At 37.1% G+C, this 25,096-nt stretch overlaps 2 protein-coding genes across 7 annotated transcripts; both read left to right on the top strand.

Moving 5' to 3' along the window:
- The first annotated feature begins 1,544 nt into the window (after window positions 1-1,544).
- LOC127173410 (interferon-inducible GTPase 5) lies at window positions 1,545-8,969 on the top strand. 3 transcript variants are annotated; one of them, XM_051123303.1, is made up of 4 exons: window positions 1,545-1,648; window positions 3,697-3,737; window positions 7,428-7,995; window positions 8,112-8,969. In XM_051123303.1, exons 3-4 carry the CDS (start codon window positions 7,428-7,430, stop codon window positions 8,738-8,740), a joined length of 1,197 nt encoding a protein of 398 aa, XP_050979260.1. In that variant the 5' UTR covers window positions 1,545-1,648; window positions 3,697-3,737; the 3' UTR covers window positions 8,741-8,969. The 3 variants fall into 3 exon arrangements, with proteins under 3 accessions (XP_050979260.1, XP_050979251.1, XP_050979269.1); XM_051123294.1 differs by having other exon boundaries at window positions 3,697-3,759; XM_051123312.1 differs by lacking the exon at window positions 3,697-3,737.
- Window positions 1,545-24,284, top strand: LOC127173394 (interferon-inducible GTPase 5). Of its 4 annotated transcripts, XM_051123262.1 has the most exons (5): window positions 1,545-1,648; window positions 3,697-3,737; window positions 17,794-17,882; window positions 20,970-21,540; window positions 22,226-24,284. In XM_051123262.1, exons 4-5 carry the CDS (start codon window positions 20,970-20,972, stop codon window positions 22,852-22,854), a joined length of 1,200 nt encoding a protein of 399 aa, XP_050979219.1. In that variant the 5' UTR covers window positions 1,545-1,648; window positions 3,697-3,737; window positions 17,794-17,882; the 3' UTR covers window positions 22,855-24,284. The 4 variants fall into 4 exon arrangements, with proteins under 4 accessions (XP_050979219.1, XP_050979238.1, XP_050979211.1 ...); XM_051123281.1 differs by lacking the exon at window positions 3,697-3,737 and having other exon boundaries at window positions 1,561-1,648; XM_051123254.1 differs by lacking the exons at window positions 1,545-1,648; window positions 3,697-3,737 and adding an exon at window positions 17,467-17,555.
- The last annotated feature ends 812 nt before the right edge of the window (window positions 24,285-25,096 follow it).

Below are 25,096 nucleotides of genomic sequence, written 5' to 3'. Positions count from 1 at the left end.
CATTTCAATTTGATGCCATTTAAGGAAGTGCTGTATAGAGCAATACTCCTACTCATTTTTCGTTTTGAGTCAAATAAAGGTCACAGCTGCATGTTGCATTTACATGTGCACGTCATCCCCACCACTTTTTTTAAAAAGCCATTGAAACAATAGCATGAGGAAGGCTTACAACGCAAAGAAACTGCATCTCCAGTCTGCTGTTTTTCATAAGTTAATTCATACACAAAACACATTCATGCCACATATCAGGATTTATACACTAAAAACGGCCATAGAAAGTATTCTACTCATATGAAGCTGGAAACATGAAGATACATTTCTAGCTCTGACTGATTTTAAATAATAATTTTTACTGATTTTAATTGTAATCAATTCAACATATATGATTAGACTGTAAATATTGCTGTAAAAACTATATGCGACGTTTTCTTTATCGAATAGTAAAAAAATAAATAAATAAATAAAATATCATCCCTCTTTGTTCTCTTTCTTTGGACCATGGTCTCTGTTCCATGTGGCTGTTTTTATTTTTACCAAACAGGACTGTAATCATGCCTAACAAGTATATCTTACTCTCATTACTATGGTGAAAACATTTTGCCTTTTGAAATAACTTATAACCTGGGTGTGTATAATCGCTTTATAGTTGTTTGAGACAGTGACTGTTTAGCAAATGTCCTGACACTCTTTATTCATGACTTACTATACTGCTTTTCATTAACAAGAAGTTATAGAACTGGTTTGAAACAATTAAAAGCAATCTTTTGAAAAGTAAGCCGTCAAAACTCTATTGTTCAAATATAATGAGGCCTCAAAGATTCATCCAGTATTTCCACACAAGAAATAAAAAAGAATGTGGCTGCAGCATGGAAAAAACCATGCCATCCTATTTTAAGCTTCCTATTTGAATGCAGTTATACCCCATATAGTGTCCAAAATTGGAAAATTTGGTTCAATTAGACTCTAAAGTAATAAAATACTTTTAGTTTCAACTAACTTTCCACTTTCCTGCTCCAAAAATAATAAATACATTATTTAATTAATAAATTAATTATTAATTAATTGAAGGTGATTTGCCTTCTGATTAAAAATATTTAGAAAAATGTCTTATTCAGATCAGCCAAATACCAACATTATTTTGTTTTCATCTAAATGTTTATTCATTTGTAATTATGAAGGACTAAGGAGTTTTTCAGATTGTTTTTGTGTGTTAAATATGCTATGTATAAACCATGCAGTTTCCATATACCCTGAAACACAATGTTGACAGCAACATAAATATCATTTACACATAAACACCTTTAGAGATGTTTATGAATCTTTATTAAATCAATATTAATTTAATGGAATTAATCAGTTCATTCTCATTAATCAGTTCATCAGTCCAATCTAGATGTGCAGACAGAACCAGAATCTTGTACACTGCAGTAACATGGGTGTAGCGATGCCTCTGGGTGTTAATGCACAGATATGAACAAAAAGTCTCTGACTATGTTACTACGGTGATTCATAGCAGTGAAAGTGAAAGTATTTCTTGGGTGGAACTTGGTTTCGTTTTGCATGAAGTAGAAAAGTTTAGGTCTGGGCTTCACAGGCTTCACTTCAGATCATATGCTGTCAGGATCTTCTTGCTGCTCAAAATAATTTGGTAAGTAAGATACAGGCTAATTGGCTCTATAGTACGGTGACCGGGAGGGGACACCTTCGGTTCACTTAAGTTTGTCGTGGCCACGACATATCAACTCGTGGGAACGTCATATTATGTCGTGGCCACGAGATCATTTTGTCGAGGTAACGACATCCTTATGTCGTGGCCACGAGATGCTATGCTGAGGGAAAGACATCCATTTCTCGTGGCCACGTCTTATTATGTTGAGGAAACGACATGCGCTTCTCGTGGCCACGAGTTTAATGCGTAAACAAACCTGCGTGACCATAGTAACCCGGGATTATCAGAGATAGATTTATTACCATTTTATTTTGAATTAAGGAATTATTATATTAATTATTATAGAAATTAATACAATATTAAATGATTATATTAACAACAGGGGATGCTGTCTATGTGAATTCTGTCTGTGCGCGAAAAAAGTTTATCATTAATAAATATTACCCAAAGTACATCAAATTAAATAGGCCTACAAGATATTTTTATCCAACCTTCTATTAACTGATCGTTTTTTCATCATTATTATTATTATTATTATTAATTTTAGCCTATTATTTTATTTTCGTTTCTGTTCCATCTCTTTACTGTACGTTCTATATGTAAATACTGTAAATGCTCGACATATGTTATATGACTGGGATTTTTACTGGAATGCAGTTTAAAGGTTGAATTATTTTATTTTGCTTCGTCTAATTATAGTGTTTCACTGAGGAATGAATCATTCACGTAGTTTAATTTGTAAATGAAAACACACTAATTTATCGTCACACACGGGCATAAATACAATCGTAAAGTCAAAACTTTATTGGCATAATTGTCAAGCATTAATAAAGTTAGCTCTAACCAGTTATTAAAATAATAATAGCCTAACCATAATAATAATAATAATAATAATAGGCTAATAATAAATTATAAGTGACTTATAAGTGGCTATATTTTTATATTTATTGTGTATCGCCTTGCCTAACGTTCTGTAGGCCCTATATGCTAGTATTTGCCATGTTTTGCAAATACTGTAAACGACAATTATGCCAATAAAGTTTTGACAGTTTTTCATTGTATTTATGCCTGTGTGTGACGATAAATGATTTAACAAATGAAACTACGTCAATATATAGGCTAGTCTATTAATTATTAATTAGACGAAATAAAATAGAATATATGTCAAATTCAACCTTTAAACTGCATTCCAGTAAAAATCCCAATATAGCATATTCAAAATTGTACTGGCATGTCGAGCATTTAAGTAAAGAGAAATTAAGGTAAAAAAATAAAAAATAAAGAATATAAAGGAATGATACAAATATTACAGAAAAAAGAGGATCAGCTAATGGACTTAAAAGACTGTGGGATGCATAAAATGTTGATGTAAAATGTAGGCCTATTTGATATACTTTATGTAATATTTATTAATGATCAACTTCTTTTGAATGCTGTCTACATCGCGCACAGACAACATTCGCGTAGACAGCATCCCCCTGTTGTTAATATAATCATTTAATATTGTATTAATTTCTATAATAATTAATATAATAATTCCTTAATTCAAAATAAAATGGTAATAAATCTATCTCTGATAATCCCGGGTTACTATGGTCACGCAGGTTTGTTTACGCATTAAACTCGTGGCCACGAGAAGCGCATGTCGTTTCCTCAACATAATAAGACGTGGCCACGACATAAGGATGTCGTTACCTCGACAAAATGATCTCGTGGCCACGACATAATATGACGTTCCCACGAGTTGATATGTCGTGGCCACGACAAACTTAAGTGAACCGAAGGTGTCCCCTCCCGGTCACCGTACTATTGCAATGTATTTTGACTGTTCACTGATCTTCTAAATATTTATAGAATTAAAAAAACTCAGGAATAACTTCAATGCTGTACTGTAAAATGCTTTTTAGAATCTTTTTCTAGCATTAAAATGCATGATTTATCAATTAGGCTTCACATTATAATGGTAATTCACTCGTTCATTTGGACACCTTGATTAAATGCATTTCAAACTTTTCTTTGTACAACAGCAAATTTTACATTTGTAAAGGAAACAGCAGCACTTTGAAAGGTGAGACTGAAAACATTAAAGAGTAAGTTTTCAGACTATAACAATCATTGTTTTGTTTTTGCATTTGCTTTTAAGATTTCAGATTAAATAACCTACATTATAAAAGACTGTTTAGTTGTTGGTCCATTTGACTTCCCAACAGATAAAACGGTTCCCTGAGGTAATGGGAATGAGCTTGGGTAACGTGCTATGGGGAAACTCCTGTTACCTTTAAAACTGAAGCCTGATTTGTTCAGGTTTGTGTAGCTGCATGGACAAATGGCCTTTAAGCCCATCAAAGTGGATGCCAATTCATCAGAGACTTTTGACTTACAGTGACAGTCATCAACTTTTTATAGCAAGGATGTGTAAACAACACTCCTTCCTGTTTTCTTAGGGAACAGAGGTTATGTTAGTAACCAAAATGTTCCCGTTCAAAACATTCACTCGTTGCAGTAACACTATGGGGATGGAGTCCAATAGTGCTGTGCTATAAATACCAATGATTAGGCGGACAAGGTCCATGCCTGAAGGGCAGGGACGTCCAGGTTATAAAACCTAGTGAAGGTAGACGGTAATGAGTAGCTGGCTATTGCATAGATATTTTTGATTGAGACTCCGCTGGACAAATCCCAGAAGGAGGTATTCCTCTTGTAGAGGAATTTTGACAGACAAAGGTCATAAAAATTCCATTGATCTATTATTACCCATCATTTTATTTTCATATTTTAATTATAGTAACACATTTAATTGCTTTTTTTTTTTTTTTTTTTGCGCACATTTTCATTTTTAATCATGAACCTACAGGACGATGTAGGCTTATGCATTCATTTTGAAGAGAACAGATGAACAGACATAGTGCATCACTTGTCATGTTCAACTCCATTCCCCACAGTGACAGTGGAGGAGACTAAAAACAACAAAATACGTTAGGGCTAGATAAAAAAATAAATCTCGATTTTAATAGATTCTCATTTTTATGAACCAGTATTGATTGTTAAATCCCAATCAATCTTTTGTTCTATGCTGTTTTCAGTTGATTCATGAACATTCTGTCCAAATTCTGTCCATTTCATTAGGAAATTCAAGCAATAAATACCGTTTTGGCGCTCTTTAATGTGACATGATAGATCACTGTAGCATGAACTGGGTACTCGCCTGTGCGTAATCAAACGCATAGCAAAAAACTTGTTTTCGTCACTGATAAAAAAAAAAATATCCATAAATGAAAAAAAGTTTTTGGTTAACGCGACCTCTGGCCAAAAGAGGCTAGAGCCACTCCAAAAGAATTCTAAGAGTCTGAACAGTGCAGAATCAATTAGGACCCTGCTTAGTTAGGAAGAGCTAGGAAGGTGATTACTTATGCTTATGCTGAGAATGGAGAGTATGTTTTGTACATAACCATGTCTTGGTTTGCGGGCATTTTTACGGTCATTAGGCCCAATCTTGAGGCAGGAAGTGCCGACTGAAAGTGATTGCAGATCACCTACTCATTTGACCGAAGATGGTTTCATCTGACGCACACGCCTGGCCCGAAGTTAACTTCCGGTCTGTGTTTGTTTATTGGTCTGGCTAGTACCCGGGGAAGCTGCTCCAACAGCACCTCCTGTTGGCAGTAAATGAATCTGCGTTTTCAGCCAGCCCATCTGATTTACACAACAAACACGCAAAGCAGAGTTGTAAATGCGAATCGGATATATTTCCAGGTGAAGTGCTGGCGCACATACAGAGTAAGTCTGTGAGAAAGACGAGGGGAGCCGGCAAACATGGATCACAGCTGTGTGAAGAGAAGCTTGGCAGCCAGGCGAGACATAGCTTTAACTTGCTAGCTAATGTAACTTACTTGTTATATATGCTTGTTATGAAAAACAATCTACTCTAGAGGGACTGTTATTGATTCTAAATCTACCAGAAGTTAAGTTTGGGCCAAAAAAGCATGTATGCGTAGTAATGTTTGTTTATGTTGTTGCTGTTGAAATCGTTTAAAGATGGGTGGTCTTAAGTGACAGAGGCTGCAAGCCAGCTGACTGGAGTGGCTCAAAAGGAGGACATTGAAAAGGCCAGTATGAGGACGAAGTGGGTTCAATCTACGAGCTCCTCTCAGGAACTTAACGACTAGGTCATTTTTGCTGACGGACTGGCCAGCCATGTGAGCGTGATACTTTGAGTGAGCCCCTTTTCCAGCAGCTCTTGGAGGAAGGTTAGAATGAATAACATGTCAGATGAGGAAAGGTATTCATTCCGGACTGCACACCAGTCAGAGAACACAGATCACAGGTCATAGAGACATCTTGGTGGTGAGAAGCCCCCAACACTGCTAACTGCTGAATTGTCCGTGAGTGATCTGGTGTTAGCCAGGTCCACAGCTTGGCCGAGTTGATAACTGTACCCAGGAAGGCAATCCACTGGCTGGGGGACAAAGAGATCTTGGCTACATTTATTTTGAAACCAAGGTGCTCCAGGTGGCTGAGCAGCAGAACTGGCCAATCATCAAGGCAATTAAGAATGCAGATTCCCATCCACCTCAGCGAGAAAAGAGCCACATACACGCACTTTGTGAAAGTGCGCAGGGCCAGAGCCAGTCCAAAAGGCAGGATTGTATATTGATGAGCCAACCTCTTGAGTGCGAATCTTAAAAACGGTCTTTAACAAGGTGCTATCTGCACCATCTATTATCTTCCATCTACTGATGGAAACCAGTCCCCTGGCCATATTTGTGCCATATTCTGCTTCAAAGTTAACACCCTGTATGGGCATTTCATTAGTGCATGGCTCAGTTGTCTGAGATCAGGGATGGGCTTGAGCCCATCATCTTTCTTGGAAACAAGAAAGTAGCTGCTGTAAAAGTCAGACTTGCTGTTCACTCCAGGAACAATTTCCATGGAGCCTTTTGCTAGCAGACTTTGCACTTATAGTACGTGTATCATTGTCCTATACTGAACACCTTTGAAACGAGGGGGTCTGTGCATGTCATAAAGAGGAAAAGTGCTTTTTTGAGTAGGTGGGTCCACTATCAGGCACATGCTGAGTTTGAAGAATTATCCCAGCATGAACAGAGCTTCAATCACCTGAAGTTACACGGGGGACTGTGCAAGTGTGAGACTTCTTTTGGAGCAGTCCGGCCTTGGTGGAGCCTAACCCCTTCTTTGCTTTGGGATCAGGATGGCTTGTGCAGCTCAGGGTTTAATGTCACTCTGGGTGGGGACATACCAGGTTCTTAGAAAATAGGTGGCAACTAGCCATGTGAGGGCACTGTCAGAACTCAAGTTCCGATTTGGGCTGAGGCTAAGCAGGATAAGAGCTGACAAAGGCAAATATGTGCAGCGCCCGCCTCTTGCAAAGTCGGGAGCTTGTCGTATCCCTTTTCTTCAAAGCCATAAATGGAGGTGAGGGTGGCAGAGGCAGAAGAGCCATAACTTGGTGAGTTCATCATGAACTTGGCAAGCAACGCACTCACTGTGCCCGTCCATATTCAGTGGTGCCCTACATGAGCCACACAGGAGTTTCCCTATAGCGTGGTTATGTGTGAAAGTTTAAAAAGGAACAGGACATTAAATTTCAGCTAAAATTGGCCAGAGAAAGGGACTTCTGACATTTAGAGTAAACTTACCCTATTGTTTTTTTTGCTAGATATTTTTTAAAAACAGTTTCTTTTTATAACACAGTTGAACTTGACATGATGTTTTTTTTTGTTTTGTTTGTTTTTTAAAGATGGCTTTCATTGATGATTTCTATATGATAACTCAGGAAGATCTGGAAGGTATTAAAGAATCAATATCTACTCAGGATCTCCCAACAGCTGTAAATACTATCAAAGAAGTACTTGAAAAACAGGATCTTGTAGAACTTAACATTGGCGTGACAGGGGAGTCTGGTTCTGGAAAATCCACGTTTGTCAATGCATTCAGAGGTTTAGGGGATGAAGAAGAGGGTTCTGCTAAAACTGGCCCTGTAGAAACCACTATGGAGCCTGAAGTTTATCCTCACCCAAAATACAAAACTGTGAAAGTGTGGGATCTTCCTGGCATTGGAACACCAAACTTCAAAGCTGATGAGTATCTGAAACTGGTTGCATTTGAACGTTATGATTTTTTCATCATCATTGCTTCAGATCGGTTCAGAGAATGCCACATTCAGCTGGCCGAAGAGATCATGAGAATGGGGAAAAAGTTTTATTTTGTACGTTCCAAGATTGACTCTAGCATTGCTGCTGAGAAGAGGAAGAAGAGCTTTGACCAGAAAAAGACACTAGATATTATCCGAGAGGACTGTGAAAATGGTTAGTTCACACAACAATGTTTTTATTAGATACGGTACTTATTATAATATATTTAATAGTTTATTATACAATATTTAATTACTTATTTTATGATGCCCTTTCATGTTTCTGTCTAGGTCTGAGAAAGATTGGTATAGAGGATCCTGTTGTGTTCCTGATCTCTAACTTTGAGCTTGGCAAGTATGATTTAAATCAGCTGCAGGAGAGAATGGAGCGAGAGCTTCCAGAGCATAAGAGAAATGTGCTGATGCTGGCTTTGCCGAATATCACACTGGAGATTAATGAGAAAAAGAAGAAAGTTCTACAGGAAAACATTGGAAAAGTTGCCTTACTGTCTGCTTTGGTGGCTACGGTCCCAATTCCTGGTCTTTCAGTTGGTATGGATGTAGCCATTGTTACAAAGGAGATAGAAACCTACTACAGTACCTTTGGTCTTGATGATCCAACTCTGCAGAAGCTTTGTGAAAGATCTGGGAAGACCATTGAAGAATTCAAAAGTCTAATGAAGTCGCCACTGAGGGCTGGGATAAACCCAGCTTCAATATTATCCTTAGCGGGTGCTGCATTCCTGGTTGTGGCTGAAAATACAGTTGAGTATGCTGTGAGTCTGATACCCATACTTGGCAGTGTGGTGGCCGGAGGAATGTCATATATGACAGTCTCAGCAATGCTGAAGAGAGCTCTGAATGACATAGCAGAAGATGCCAAAAACGTGCTTATGGTTTCATTGCAGACTGAAGTGTAAACACAGAATATGACATAGACAAAACATGTATTCCAGTAGCGGATACTTTTATTTCAGCTTGTAGCAAATTTCTGTTCGTTGACTAAAGGTGATCTTGCATTTCTTTTTACTTTGTTCTGTTGTTATTTCTTTAACTGAAATTAACTTTCCCCTCAGAAAAATAATGCAGCATCATAATCTCTGTTGCTACACTCAAGATAGACAACATTAAAAAAAATTATCACTTTGGGATGAGTGTTGTTTTCAGTTTTTTTCATAATATAATATAATATAATAAAATTTCTATTTGATGCCATTTGAGGAACAATCCTCCCAGTGCTTGTTTTGCATATGAATACAAGATAAAGATCAGAAGAAAATGTTGAATTTACACGTACATGTCTTCTCATGTCACCTGTACAGGTTTTAACAAATGAACCAGAACCAGTTTCACTCTGTCATTTACTTGCAGCTCACTGGAATAGGTGATTATACATGTCAGTTTATTGAATGGCAGGAAAATCCAACCAAAGTTAGGAAATCAAAATCAGTGGCAAAACCAAGATTGTTACACCAAAATGATCAAGGCTGAGATGATCAAAGATGATCAAAATACTGAGCCAAAGATGAGCATGAAACAGCACAAAAATGTAATGTGCAACATAACTTCTGTATTCTGTAAATAAAGGTTGCATTGCTTTCAGTTCAGGTGTTTTGAATGTGCTTGGTTAAATATGGAGCTGTTCTACTCAGGATGCCTTCAAAGGAACTACCAAAGATGATCATAATTGATCATCACATATGCAGATTGATATAATGTTTGATATAATGTCAGACTGATGATATTTTTTTTAATATTTCTTTTTCTCACAACCATTCAGAAATGAAAATTGAATAAAACACCAACAAAAAACAGAGCTAGGTAGGTTAGCAGATTGCCTTAAAGGTCCATAGATAACATGTTGTCAGCTAAATTGGACTGTTTTCATAAAAACAGATACGTTTTTGGCACATAATAATGTGATGCAAATAAATGAATTCACAATTACTTTCAGACAGATGCTGGTTAGTCGGTTATATTGTGTGTTTGATTTCTGTTCACCTGCTCTCATGTCGTCAAGTCACCTTTATTTATATAGTGCTTTTAACAACACAGATTGTGACAAAACAGCTGTACAGTATTAAATAGGAAATAGTGCATCAATAATGCAAAAGGGCAACAGTAAAAACTCAATTTTCAGTTAAAGGCACTTCATCATTGAATTCAATGATGTCATCATCCAGCTCAGTTCAGTTCAAATAGTATACGATATTGCTTGAAAATTAAGGGTCCCCAACTAAGCAAGCCAGAGGTGAAGAAAGAAACACTAATATCAGTGTAGATGCCATTCTTCTTACGATGCAACGAGTACATCGGGTGTTATGGGAAGTGTTCCCGGTTCCGGGTGACCTAATTAATGCAGCCTAACAATCCTTTAACAGATTTGAATTATAGAAATGTGTTAATGTGTTATGTGTAAGCCAGGTTAAAGAGATGGGTCTTTGATCTAGATTTAAACTGACAGAGTGTGTCTGCATCCCGAACAGTGTTGGGTACATTGTTCCAGAGTTTGGGCGCTAAACAAGAAAATGATCTGCTTCCCGCAGTTGATTTTGATATTCTAGGTATTATCAAATTGCCAGAGTTTTGAGAATAATAATAATAATATGGTCATACTTCCTGGTTCTAGTAAGAACTCTGCTGCATTTTGGACCAGCTGGAGTTTGTTTATTAAGCGAGCTGAAACAACAACCCAATAAAGCATTACAATAACCTAACATTGAGGTCATGAATTAATGTTTCGGCATTTGACTCTGAGAGCATAGGTTGTAATTTAGATATATTTTTGAGATGGAAAAATTCAGTTTTGCAAATGTGGGTTTTGAAGGAAAGATTGCCATCAAATAGCACACCTAGGTTCCTAACTGATGACAAAGAACTGACAGAACAGCCTTCAAGTATTAGACAGTGTTTTAGGTTATTACATTCTGAGGTTTTAGGTCCAATAATTAGCACCTCTGTTTTTTCAGAATTTAGCAGTAATCCAGTTTTTTAACTCAACTACACAATCCATTAGTTTTTCAACTTGGTATGTTTCACCAGGCCACGAAGAAATATAGAGCTGATTATCATCAGCATAACAGTGAAAGCTAACACCATATTTCCTGATGATATCTCCCAAGGGTAACATGTAAAGCGTAAAAAGAAATGACCTTAGCACTGAGCCTTGCAGTACTCCATACTGCACTTGTGATCAATATGATACCTCTTCATTTACTGCCACAAATTGATGGCGGTCAGATAGATACGATTTGAACCATGCCAATGCACTACCACTAATGCCAACATAATTTTCAAGTCTGTTCAAGAGAATGTTGTGGTCAACAGTATCGAACGCAGCACTAAGATCCAGTAGCACAGAGAGATACAACCATGATCGGATGACAAGAGCAGATCATTTGTAACTCTAATAAGAGCAGTCTCAGTACTATGGTACGGTCTAAAACCTGACTGAAAATCCTCACAGATATCATTTATCTGTAGGAAGGAACATAATTGTGAGGATACAACCTTTTCTAATATCTTTGACAGAAAAGGGAGATTTGAAATAGGTCTGTAATTAATTAATTCGTTGGGGTCAAGTTGTGTTTTTTTAATGAGAGGCTTAATAGCAGCCAGTTTGAAGGTTTTGGGGACATATCCTAATGACAGCGATGAATGAATAATATTAAGAAGAGGACCTGTGACATCTGGAAGCAAGTCTTTTAGTAGCTTAAATGAAATAGGGTCTAGCATACATGTTGTTGGTTTAAATGATTTAACAAGTTTATACAATTCTTCCTCTTCTATAGTAGAGACTGAGTGGAATTGTTCCTCGGGAGATCTATAGTGCACTATCTGATGTGATACTGTAATTGATGGCTGCATGGTGATAATTTTATCTATAACTTAGCATTAACACTTGTTTCTCTGGATAATGTTATATGAAGCACTATTACTTCAAACGAGTTATACTTGAAGCCCGTTCTCTGCGAAACACTGAAAATATTGCTATAAATTGTAGAAACACCTCCCCCTTTACCTTTTAGACGTGGCTCATGTTTATAACAGTAATCATGAGGGATAGACTCGTTTAAGATAATGTGTTTTAAGCCATGTTTCTGTCAAACAGAGCACATCTAGGTTATGATCAATATTTATATATCATTTACAAAAAGCACTTTCGTAGAAAGGGACCTGATATTTATTTGCTGAACATCAATTAAATTGTTACTCTTAAATTGGTTTGGATGTTTTTTGTATTTTCTAGCTCGGGGAACAGACACAGTCTCTATAGCATGATATCTAGGTGAAAGGGTCTCTATGTGCTGGGAATTAACTGATTTTGGTGACGTGAGGCGGCTAGCAGACGGTCGAATTAGCCAGTTTGTCTGCTTCCTGACCTGGGCCCCAGTTAGTCAAGTGCAAACTCTAAGACTATATGCCATATTACTAGAGACAGGAGCGGCACCACGCTTGGAGGGATGAAGAGCATCTCTTTTCAACAGGTCAGGTCTGCCCCAAAAACTTGTCCAATTGTTACCTATGTTATTCTGCGGGCACCACTTAGACATCCAGCCATTTGCTATGTATCTTGTCACCACAGTAAGCAGGAAGGGGACCAGAGCAAATTACAATGTCTGACATCGTACTTGCAAGTTCACACACCTCTTTAACATTATTTTTAGTGATCTCCAACTAGCGAAGTTGAACATCATTAGTGCCGACGTGAATAACGATCTTACTGAATTTGCGTTTAGCATTAGCCAGCACTTTTAAATTTGCCAAGATGTCAGGCGCTCTGGCTCCCGGTAAACACTGGACTATCGTGGCTGGTGTCTCTATTTTCACGTTCCGTACAATAGAATCGCCAATAACTAGAGCACTTTGATCAGGTTTCTCAGTGGGTGCGTCACTGAGTGGGGAGATTCTGTTTGATGTTCTGATGTTTTGACCCGCGACTATGCCGTCTCACAGTCACCCAGTCGTCTTCAGCTGTTAACGGCCTTTTGCAGGCTAAATATAATAATAAAGTAATATTTCCACACAAATTACATTTTGGAACATGAAAGCACTGCAGTGAATGTACGATGTGCGCGGGCCACAGGGCAGTCCATATTGTCGAGCCCTGTAATAGGTGGTAAACATCCGTATGATCTGTGTCCTTTGTCACGGACTGATGACCCAATAGTTCTCTCTTCTGTTTCTTATCCTAACATAGTGAATTAGTTTTGTTTCTTCGTTTTTTCACCAAGTCCATTCACGAGTTCCATTTGGCTCAGTGGCATTGTTTGCACTCAATGCCGCCGCAATGGCCAATTTCCGGATTGATGACGTAATGTGAAATCACTCTATAGAAATGAGAAAGGAAATGCGAATGTCAAGCTAACCGGTTAAAGAAATGCTAAAGCGCTGTGCTCGCAGTTATAGAATAAAAGCGAACGATCAGATCAATCAGATTAGTGTGATGGATAATATCAAAAATCTGGTGGGAATAAAGCAATATTTTATCACTGTAAACAACAGAGAGTAGTAGTAAGAGAGTTCTATAGAAAAACAAAGCTCCAGGGAGCTACAAACACACACCACTCTGCAGCACGGTAAACAGGAAACAGCTGTCCTACCACACTCACTAAGACAATTTGCTTTGTGATGAACTTGTGATGCAAAACCCTTAACACAGAAAACTAAAAGTTAAGCACAACTTCAACACGGCTGTCATTGTTTACATACAATAATTCAAAATTCTTCACACTTGTTTCGAAATATTTAAATATGCAAAATATAAGCCAGCTGAAAGTGCACAGAAGGCATGGGTGCATCTACCTATCTGTTATACTGTAAAATGATATTACTGTACAGTATAGTAATCACACCTAAGAAAGAAATCCTATAAGTTTGGTGAATATACCAAAAAAAAAAAAAGGAAAAATACTATGTATGAGTATATATATATATATATATTTTACAGATAGATAGATAGATAGATATAGATACATATATGTACATACGCACACATATACGTACATATATATATATATATATATATATATAGTCACGATTTAGCTCAAAGGGAAATGTATATAAATAATTACAATTAATTATGATTAATTACAATTACTTATATCAGCTGCCAGTAGTAACTGTAGCAGAATCAATTTTCCATCAACAAATCTGTTCGCTCAGCGAACATTCAGTATAGTCTTTATATCAACTCTAAGAAATGATATTTTCTTGGCCACAGAAAATAACTTTCTTAAAGTACCACTGCATTAGAGCAAGTAGCTCGAATCGGAATCGTAAAGGGACATTAATTTGCAAGGCAGAATCAGAATCAAAACTCATGTAATTTGTGCACAATAGTTTATTAACGAAGGACTAACACATAACTAATCTAAACAAACAAACATGAAATCACTCATACATGGGGGAATGGTCAGTGAGAAGCAGTTAGAGAGAGACAAGGAAATGAAGCTATGAAAAGAGTCAGTTAACCACCTGCTGTGAAACCATCAGTGCTGTCTACAGCTTATACTAAACCTCTGTTTGCTTAGTTAAGTGTACGATACTTGCATTGCCTTGGTCGTCGAACAAGTGTCCAAATGCAGTCTCTGAAAGTCTTGATGGTTTGGAGCAGTGGTGGTTTTGGAATTGCAATCACGTTCTTCCAGGTCTGAAGAGTGATGAATTCCAAAGATGTCCTGACTCGTTGGTGACTGGGAGTTTCTTCCCATGTGAAAGTGAAGAAGAACCAAGAGCTGAGAGGGACCCAGCTGAAGTCCTGTGGTCCTTGGGAAATGGAAAGACAAGGCCGCAAGGCCTGGCGCACGCTTAGGGAAGTCCTGAAGAGTTCTAGCTCATCTTCTTAGGTTCTCCAAGAACCACTGACTGACTGAGGCGAGTCATGAAGATGAATTCCAGGGTTAGGTCGAACTGTCTGGCTCTTTGTGGTCGAGAGCCACAGCTCTGTGTGTTGAGCCTGTCGGGCCCGCCGGGCACGCCCTGTGCCAGCTCAGGCTCCCCGTGGGTTCCTCCACACGGGCAGCAATCGGTAGATGTTGCAGACGAGTGAAGAGAGTGAAGAGAGAGAGAAGAGAGAGGGGTCGATGCCTTTAAACTCTCTGGAGGCTGTACCTCCAGGAGGTCCATGAACCAATGGTAACTTTCACCTTTGGAGGGAAAGTTTACGACTCTTTGTCTGTGAGCATGGTATTTTGCATATGTAATTCGATTGGGTGTTGATGCAAAAACTACTAAGGTTTCTTAAAACACTAACATGTTGCAAAGGTATCAACATCTAAATTACACCATCTTTTAGATCATTAAAATACGAACTCAAAGAGTCCAAGCATGACATAGGTGGGTTATACTACTAGTCATCTATCATAATACATGCATAAAACAGTAGAAAGACAAATACAAATACAACAGACAAAATTAAAATACAATGCAGTAATACTGTACACAATGACCTGGGCTATGTGTGATAGGAAGGTCAAAGAAAGGTTTGTCTGTGAATGAGTAGGAAAGAGTCCATTTCTATAGGCATTGTGTCTTTCCTATAGAGAAATGTAGTGTGCTCCGTTTGCATTCCTTGAGGCCATAAAACCTGTGATATCAGATCGTTGTCCTGGCAACTGAGCCCTTTTGGGGTGTTAGTTGCTTTGGGGGGGTTTGTCTCCAGAGCTCCAGCATGTAGCTGGCCTGTTGTGTTTAAAGACTATTTATTAAATGTCACAATTAATGTATGTCTGATTGGTCCAGACGCTACAATATATATATATATATATATATATATATATGAAGCGTTCAGATGCAAAACCAGCTAAAAGCCATCTCAGTCAAAAATGAGATAATGATACTGAGTGAATGATCCTGACACATATTATACATTCATCAAATACTCTTACTCCATCAAATACTCTTACATATATATATATATGTGTGTGTGTGTGTGTGTGTGTGTGTATTTTTCCTTTTTTTTAATTCAATATTCAACTTAGGTATGATGTCTTTCTTAGGTGTGATTATGTATGTGTGTACATATATGTAGATGAATGTATGTATGTATGTACATATATGTGTGCATGTGTACATATATATAGTGCCCTCCACTAATATTGGCACCCTTGGTAAATGTGAGCAAAGACGGCTATGAAAATAAATCTGCTTTGTTTATCTTTATGATCTTACATTCAAAAAATTCACAAAATGCTAACCTTTCATTGAAGTAAAACAATTAAAAGTGGGGGGAAACTTACGTTATGAGATAAATGTTTTTCTCATATGCATGTTGAGCACAATTATTGGCACCTTTAGAAATTATAATGAGTAAAATATCTCTGAAGTATATTCCCATTCATATTTGCATTTATTTAGCACACTGGAATAACTAGGAGTATGATATTGTCCAGCAATAACTTCCTGTTTCACAGGATTATAAATATGAGGAGCACAAAGGCCAAATTTCCTTAATCATCCATCACAAGGAATAAAAACAAATAATATAGCTCTGATGTGCAGAACAAGATTGTTGAGCTTCACAAAATAGAAAATGGCTGTAAGAAAAGAGCTAAAGGATTGAAAATCCCAATTTCCATCATTAGGACAATAGTTAAGAATTCAAATTAAAGATGTTACAAATCTGCCTGGAAAAGGATGTGTGTTTATATCGTCCTAATGCATGGTGAGGAGGAGAGTTTAAGTGTCCAAAGACTCTCTAAGGATCACGGTAGGAGAATTGCAGAGATTAGTTGAGTCTTGGGGCCGAAAGACTTAAAAAAAAAAAAAAAAAAAATTCAAACAGCCCCTACATCACCACATGTTGTTCAGGAGGGTTTTAAGAAAAATCCTCCTTGCTCATCCAAAAGCAAACTCCAACATATTCAGTTGTCAGACACAACTTGAATTTTAAATGGGAATGGCTTCTGTGGTCAGATGAAACTAAAAAAAAGAGCTTTCTGGCAGTAAACACTCAAGATAGGTTTGGTACAAAAAGTTTCCCATGCCCACGGTTAAATATACTGCTGGATCTTTAATGTTGTGGGCTTATTTTCCTGCCAGAGGTCCTGGACATCTTGTTCAGATACATGGCATCATGGATTCTAGCAAATACCAACAGATAAAAAATGTAAACCTGACTGCATCTGTTAGAAGTTCTATAATGAGCTGTGGTTGGATCTTCCATCAGGACAGTGATCCAAACCAAACATCAAAATCAACACAAAAATGTGTCACTGAGCATAAAATGAAGCTTCTACCATGGCCGTCCCAGTTGCCTGACCTGAACCCTATAGAAAATGTGTGAGGTGAACTGAAGAGAAGAAGCACCAGCATGGAGCTGGGAAACTGAAGGATCTGAAGAGTTTCTATATGAAGGAATGGTCTCTGATCTCTTGTCAGGTGTTCTCCAAACTCTTCAGGCATTAAAGAAGAAAAAACAGAGCTATTATCTGGAATAAAGGACATTGCAATATTGCAATATGTGTGGTTTATTTGGTTTTATCTGAAAACAGAATCTTGTTTAATGCTCTCTGGTTTTAATGGACTTTGTCATTTGCACAACCCTTTATGGTTGAAATTATATTTGCTCTTGCAAGTTTCCTTAAAAACAAACAATCAAAGCAAACATGTTATGTACATGCGTTTTAAGGTGGGGAGAGGAGGAGGGTGTTATTGAGAGTGAGCTCCCACTGGCAGAAGTGCCTGATGTGCTGTAAGTGTATTCTTTCTGAGTGGAGTGCTCAAAAGAATTTGGTGAGAAAGAAACAGGTTACTTGTCTCCACTGCAATACATTTACATTTGACAGGAATACTTCTGGTTATAATAAGAAATATTCCAATTTTCTGGTTGTCACAGAAATGCATTTGTCAGAAGTTATTTTCTTCTTAAGGAAAACAAATATGACCATGAAAATGACAAAATCAAATTAAGTTTCACATTATCAGAGTAATATGTTTGTACTGAATGTATATTAAACTTCTGTTTGTACAGCAGTGAATTTGACATCTGTGAAGGAAACTACGGGCGTTTCTTTTTCCTGCATCTCGTGTTTGGAAGCTTAAAAGTAGGATTGAAGAAAGGTAAGATCTTTCTATCTTTTACTTTTTAATTGGTTTAAATAATTTCAGGAGCACAATAAAAACCCTCTTTGAAACAGTACAACATTTCTACAAATGGAATAGATAAAATGATGGAACAGATAAAATTAGTGTACCAAAAACTGTTTAATATTAAATATCTAATCACTGCAAACTATTGAACTATTTCCACATCAACAGCTGGCATAAAATCAATTGATATGACTGGAGTTTTTTAAAGCAGCAGGGCATATCATTTTACAAAACATACATACAGCTAATCCATGTTCATATGAAACTATTGAACATCTGAACAATTTCATAAATGGTATCTTCATGATCTCCGTATAGGAAAATTTGTTACATAAGATGGCGCCGGTGTTCCTGGCATGCCGTCACTCTCTGAAACTCTTAAGCTTGTGTGTACTATGTCTTTTTAATAGCATTTTAAATCATGGCATTTTTAACGTATGTGCTGTTTCAAGTCTAAGCGCACTACCGCTCTTGGTTTATGATCGGCAAACTTTGATGAATATTGGACTCCTGGCAGATGGACAGAAACACCAAACATTGCCGGGTGCTTGCAGGATCACGGTTCCTCTGTTGGTGTCCATGCCGGCCTAACTTTGTCATGTACAATGTTTGCGGTTGGGAAAGAAATGGCGAAAGCGTAGAGGGAAACAAGGTGGCTTTGCGGTTAAGCTTGCCCTTGGAAGAAACCAGAGGACATATGTTCCTTGAGACTTCGTTGTCGACGGAATAGATTGCTCTCGTTTTGTGAGATGGCATTCCCTGGGACTGCTGTACACCTGGAATATTCGGATTTTCCCTACTTCTTCTAGATCATTAGAACTGTTGTGTTCTCCGCATTTTTGTTTCATAATATTGTGTGATATTAAACCGCTACATCGGACATTTCAATCTAATTAAGACATAATGAATCTGAGGGTTGGTTTGAACAACACGAGGTCAGTGATGAATACGACTTTTTTATTAAATGACTTTTTTTACTACACACTGTCTAGATTTTATTTTCATTACTGAGATGTGGATTACATGAGTCCTTTCCATGAGCTCTTACCACGGGACTGTAAGTTTTATAATAACCCTCATTCGTTGGGCCGAGGAAGAGGTCTGGTTTCTATATTCAAAGATAAGTTTATTTGTAGACTAATAGCAACTGAAGAATATGGTTCATTTGAACAACCATTGCTGATATTGGACACTGGTAGTCCAGTTGCCATTGGTATTATTTATAGGCCTCCAAAAGCACAGAAAGATTTTATTGATGAATTTCGGGACTTTCAAGGAGGTCTGTTTTTAAAATTTGACAGACTGATTATTTTAGGTGATTTTAACATTCATCTGTGCTGCCCTGGGAATGTGATGACGAAGGACTTTTTAAACTTGATCGATTCTTTTGAACTAACCCAATTAGTTAATGGTCAGACTCATATGTACGGCCATACTTTAGACCTGGTATTAACACATGGTCTACCGATTAAAGATTTAGATATAAATGACCATGTATTTTCTGATCATAAACCTATATTGTTTAATATGTTTCATGCATTAATATGTTTCCTGTTTCATGCTGTTTTGTTAACCCTGTGAAATCTTTGCAGTGCTTTCATAGTTTTTCACCTACGACTGGAACAGAATTTGTTTGTCTAGGTTTAATGAGGTGTGTAAAGTGTCTGACTCTGTCCTTCAGGATATGGGTGTTGATGAGCATTTACATTGGTTGCATTCAGCCTGTAAATATGTGTTAGATATAGTGGCTCCTTTAAAAACTAAGCAGCATAAAGTTAGGTCTGATCCATGGTTAAATGAAGAGATAAGAAGTCTTAGACAAATCTGTAGGCAGGCAGAAAGAAAGTGAAAAAAAAGTTACAAATTTATTATGATATATGGATATGGTTCCTCCATGTTTTTTTTTTTTTTTTTTTTTTTAAAAAAGGTTTTATTGGTTATTGGACCTAGTATTCTTCAGATTGTAAACAAAAGTCTAGATACAGGTGTTTTTTTTACCCAGCATGTTGAAACAGGCCTTTGTGCATCCTGTATTAAAAAAACCCACCCTAAATCCAACTGACCTGACTAATTTTAGACTGGTTTCTCATCTTCCATTTTTGTCAAAAACTTGAGATAAAAATAGTGTTTAATCAAATACATGTTTTTTTAGAACGAAATAAAATTGGTGAAATTCACCAGTCTGGTTGCAAGAAGTATCATTCTATGGAGACAGCCCTTGTAAAAGTTTTTAATGACTTACTGATGACTGTGGATGCTGGCAACTCAGCCGTATTAGTTTTATTAGATCTAACTGCAGCCTTTGACACAGTAGATCATCTGGTGCTGCTTTCATGGCTACAAGAGTACGTAGAGATTTAAGGGCAGGTTTTAAATTAGTTTAAGTCATACTTAACTGCTAGAAGCATGGCAGTGAGATTCGGCACTTATACATAAAGCTTGACATCGCTTACATGTGGCGTGCCACAAGGCTCTATTTTGGCTCCCACACTTTTCTCATTGTATATGCTCCCATTGGGAGCCTTGCGCCAACTTATCTGAGTTGTTAATTGAGTATCAGAGTGGAAGAATGCTGAAATCAACAAATCAAAATTTACTTTAAATTCCAAGGACTAAGTCAAGTCAGAAAGGAGACCGCACGTTTGCGGCAGTAGCGCCAAGACTTTGGAATAGCTTACTTTCTCATGTCAGGAATGTTGATTCTGTTCATGTTTTTAAAGCATGGCTAAAGACCTATTTGTTTGCCATGCCATATTTTTGTTGTTTTTATTATTATTACTATTGTTGTTTTAGGTGATGTTTTCCTCGTTTTATATTGTGATGATGTAAAGTACTTTGGTCAACGTGCTGTTTTAATAGTGCTATATACATTTTACATTACATTAAAAGATGTCACAGCTGAAATGAGCCAGTTTTAGATCAAATGGAAAATTAAAATAGAGAATACTAAAGAAATTAGACAACAAAATCTTATATAGGACGTACATTTGCAAAAAAAAAAAAAAAAAAAAAAATCCTATTAATTGCATGTGTTGCATTTTTTGCATTCTTTTTTAGATGGCTACATTAACATTTGAAGATGATTTAATAACTCCAGGGGAGCTGGAACATCTCAAAGAATCCATATCCACACAGGATCTCCCAACAGCAATAAAAACGATCAAAGAAGTACTTGAAAAACAGGATCTTGTAGAACTTAACATTGGTGTGACGGGGGAGTCTGGTTCTGGAAAGTCCACGTTTGTCAATGCATTCAGGGGTTTAGGGGATGAAGATGAGGGCTCTTCTAAAACTGGTCCTGTAGAAACCACTATGGAGCCTGAAGTTTATCCTCACCCAAAATACAAAACTGTGAAAGTGTGGGATCTTCCTGGCATTGGAACACCAAACTTCAAAGCCGATGAGTATCTGAAACAGGTTGTGTTTGAACGCTATGATTTTTTCATCATCATCGCTTCAGATCGGTTCAGAGAATGCCACATCCAGCTGGCCAAAGAGATCATGAGAATGGGGAAAAGGTTTTATTTTGTGCGTTCAAAGATTGACTCAAGCATTGCTGCTGAGAAGAGGAAGAAGAGCTTTGACCAGAAAAAGACACTGGATACCATCCGAGAGGACTGTGAAAATGGTTAGTTATTCAGTTCACACAACGTTTTGAGCAACAAAGATTTAGATGTTATCTTTAAAAGTATTGTATTGAATATATTTTTAAAAATAAAAACCATGCCGATAATATTAATTAAAATGACAATTATGCATTAGCATTTTATTGAAATTAATTATTATAAACAGTGCTGGGTAGCCTTAAGTGTGCCTCACATGTTCTGAAAAGTAAAGTCCAAAAATTTTAATTGCCATCTGGTGGCTGGCTGCTGTATAGGTCATAATCCCAGCACTCTCAGTGTAAATTAATATAGGACATGAGCCACACTAAATAATGAAATTATATTTGAAATAAATGTTTCCCAAAAATAGTTTCTATGATTTTAGGTAGTTCATGCTGATGTATGTTTAATCGTTTGTTTTATAATAAGTTTTAAGTCATTAATTTGATGCTATAAAAATGGGGTGCGGTGTCATGATTGTGAGCTTGTGATTGGGTCTGTGGGAGTTAATCACAACTGTGCAGATTCAGACATTTTAATTTAGCTATTTAAGATATTATATAATCCAATTACAAGTACTCAATTTTTGGAATCAGATTACATAATCCAGATTACATGTAGTCAGTTACTATCCAGTACTGACTGTAAATAGATAGTAATCATTTTGTTTGTGATTTATTTCATGATGTCCTTTCTTGTTTCTCTGAGGTCTGAGAAAGATCGGTGTAGAGGATCCTGTCGTGTTCCTGATCTCTGGTTGGGAGCTCGGCAAGTATGATTTAAATCAGCTGCAGGAGAGAATGGAGCGAGAGCTTCCACAGCACAAGAGACGTGTGCTGATGTTGGCTTTGCCGAATATCACACTGGAGATTAATGAGAAAAAAAAGAAAGTTCTACAGGAAAACATTGGAAGAGTTGCCTTACTGTCTGCTTTGGTGGCTACGGTCCCAATTCCTGGTCTTTCAGTTGCTGTAGATGCAGCTCTCATTGCAAAAGAACTAAAAAGATACTACAATGCATTTGGCCTGGATGATCCATCCCTACAGAAGCTCTGTAGAACATCTGGGAAGACCATAAAGGAAGTGAAGAGTCTGATGAAGTCTCCTTTTCATCAAGGGATAAGCACAAGCTCAATATTAACCTTGCTGGGTGCTACAGCCCTTCTTATATCTGAAGATGTTGTTGAGATGTTTGTGAGCTTCATACCCATTATTGGCTCTGTGGTGGCAGGAGGAATGTCTTATCTGACTGTCTCAAATATGCTAAAGAAAGCTCTGAACGACATAGCTGATGATTCTAGGAATGTGCTGATGGCATCATTGGAGACTGAAGTGTAAATGTGAAAATGACAAGAATATTCAACCGCATTTATAGCTTATTGCTTTTGGGGTATTTATAGACAAAAGCAATTTTTCACAACTGATACAAAATAACCAATAAGCATTCATGATATAGGTTTATATTCACATTTACTTTAACATAAACTGTATTTTATTAGTTGCTAATTAGTAAATAATCCAAAGCAATCCATACATTAGTGGGAGAAAAAATCTAGAAGAAAATATTGTAAGAGTAGCTTTCTTGTCTGGCTCCTCCTGTACAGTTTCTGTATTCAGTATGGAAACGGGCTTCCATAAATGTAACATTAAACATGTTTAATGAATCAATTAGGCTTCACATTATAATGGTAATTAATGCATTTTTTTGCATACCTTGACTGAATCTCCTTTAAACTTTTCTTTGCACAGCAGTGAATTTCACATCTGTGAAGGAAACAACAGCACTTGTCTTCCAAGTCTAATAATTCTTCCTGCGTCTCGTGCTCTGAAACATAAAGCTGAGATGGAAGAGTTAGTTTTTAGACCATACCAATTCATCATTTTATTTTTTTGCATTTTCTATTTATAATGTACATTTTAGATTTATGTCTACATGTTTACTTTGCAGAAGCACTTTAAAGCATGTGGGAAAATCATTTTACGAAACGTAACAAATGAGTGTATGATTTATATATTCATACTGTAGTATCAGTCATTTCCCAAACAATCTCGTATGGGGAGTATTAACAATGAACCAGAAAAACTTGAAATTTACATGGATGACCCCTTAGAATTACAGAAACAAACATTGCGCCAGTCCAAGCAGAATAAAAAAGAAGAAAGGAGAAATCATCGAAGGCAAAGACAAGGAAGAGCTGGGAGAGCACCAGAGGATTCTTTTTAAACTAAGGGAAATTATTTGATTGATTAGAAAGCAAGAAGAGATAAATAAGAGAATAATGGGAGAATTAATTGCTTTGAATGATTTTTATCTTGAATTAAAGTCTGTTGTGAAAGATCTGGAAATACTGAGACTTCAAACTGCTGCTCTTACCTCTAGTAGTTATTAAAATGGATCTGGACAGAGGTGAGAACAGCTCAAACCAAGTGTTGCTTTTTTGAAGTAGTTGTATTTGACACTCTGAGCAACTGAGCTGGAGTAAAGATCACACATATCCTGTGCCTAAGATTACCATGGCAACCTTGGCCCTCCTCACAGAGAGTAATATGTGTGTGTGCATGTATTAACCAATGCTTGACTTATATAGAAGTAAAAGGAGGAGACTTTTTGATGTTTATGCAAGACTATATAAGATCAGTTTTTGATCTTCCTCCTTGCCACAACTCAGGTGCAGACTTTCTCGCTGTCATTTTGAATTTATTGCTTATGAGTTATTTGTTTTAATAAACCGAAACCATTTGGTGATTTGTTTAAAACCTCTCATAAAGCAAGACTCAGAGTGTTTGATTTATTATAACCTATTATCTGAACCTGAAAGAAACTTCTATCACGCTCTAAGTTGACCGAACCTGACTGAGCTGGTTAGGACATCACCAGAGATTATTGAACTGCTGATCACACACTCTATTCATCAGGTGAGAGCGATTTCATTAACAATGGAGTTAGCTTTTGGTGATAGTTAAGATGTGGTTTAGATAGTTAAGTACCTGGATCGATTATTCTCCAAGAATATTACAATAGGAAAGTATTGAACTGAATGAATCATGTCTTGACAGGCTCTATAGGGAAAAACTTAGGTTAGGTTAGGTTAAACTTTATTCGTCTCCCATGGGAGAAATTTGGCTTGGACAGAGGGTGTGCTGCACAAAAAAAGACATAACATGAAAAAAAAAAAAGTCATACAATTTCACCAGATAAACTTATGCAGTTAACACTCCCGCACTAAAATGCTGTGATCTACACAATAAAATAAGCTACACAATAAAAGACTGTTCAATTGACAGCCCATTTGTATGGTTTGATATGGTTCACTCGCATTGCTGAAGCCTGATTTGATAACGTTTGTGCTGACATTTCAGCCCACAAAAACGGGTGGGACCGTCTGTTGTGAAAGTCAGTGCTAAGTGTCAAGATTATCTCCTTGCAGAACTCAGAATGAAGAAGCCTGCTGGTTGTTGCACAAGAGCCCCAGCAATGAAAAGATGCTTCAAGCAAGCAGTGCTTCTTCTCCCTGTGACTATCCGGCAAGACTTTTAGAGGATATTTTCCCTAAAAGCAAAAGCAATCGTGAGAAATGGC

This window comes from Labeo rohita, chromosome 2, assembly GCF_022985175.1.
Source record: "Labeo rohita strain BAU-BD-2019 chromosome 2, IGBB_LRoh.1.0, whole genome shotgun sequence".
In the NCBI taxonomy this organism is placed as follows: Eukaryota; Metazoa; Chordata; class Actinopteri; order Cypriniformes; family Cyprinidae; genus Labeo; species Labeo rohita.
Note: the sequence above shows the minus strand (reverse complement) of the source record. Positions and strands in the feature narration are given on the sequence as shown.

Excerpts from the sequence above, each read along its gene's own strand:
- LOC127173410 (XM_051123312.1), top strand. The coding sequence starts at position 7,428 with ATGGCTTTCATTGATGATTTCTATATGATAACTCAGGAAGATCTGGAA. Across the intron at positions 7,996-8,111 it reads CCGAGAGGACTGTGAAAATG|GTCTGAGAAAGATTGGTATA; the intron begins GTTAGTTCACAC and ends GTTTCTGTCTAG.
- LOC127173394 (XM_051123262.1), top strand. The coding sequence starts at position 20,970 with ATGGCTACATTAACATTTGAAGATGATTTAATAACTCCAGGGGAGCTG. Across the intron at positions 21,541-22,225 it reads CCGAGAGGACTGTGAAAATG|GTCTGAGAAAGATCGGTGTA; the intron begins GTTAGTTATTCA and ends TGTTTCTCTGAG.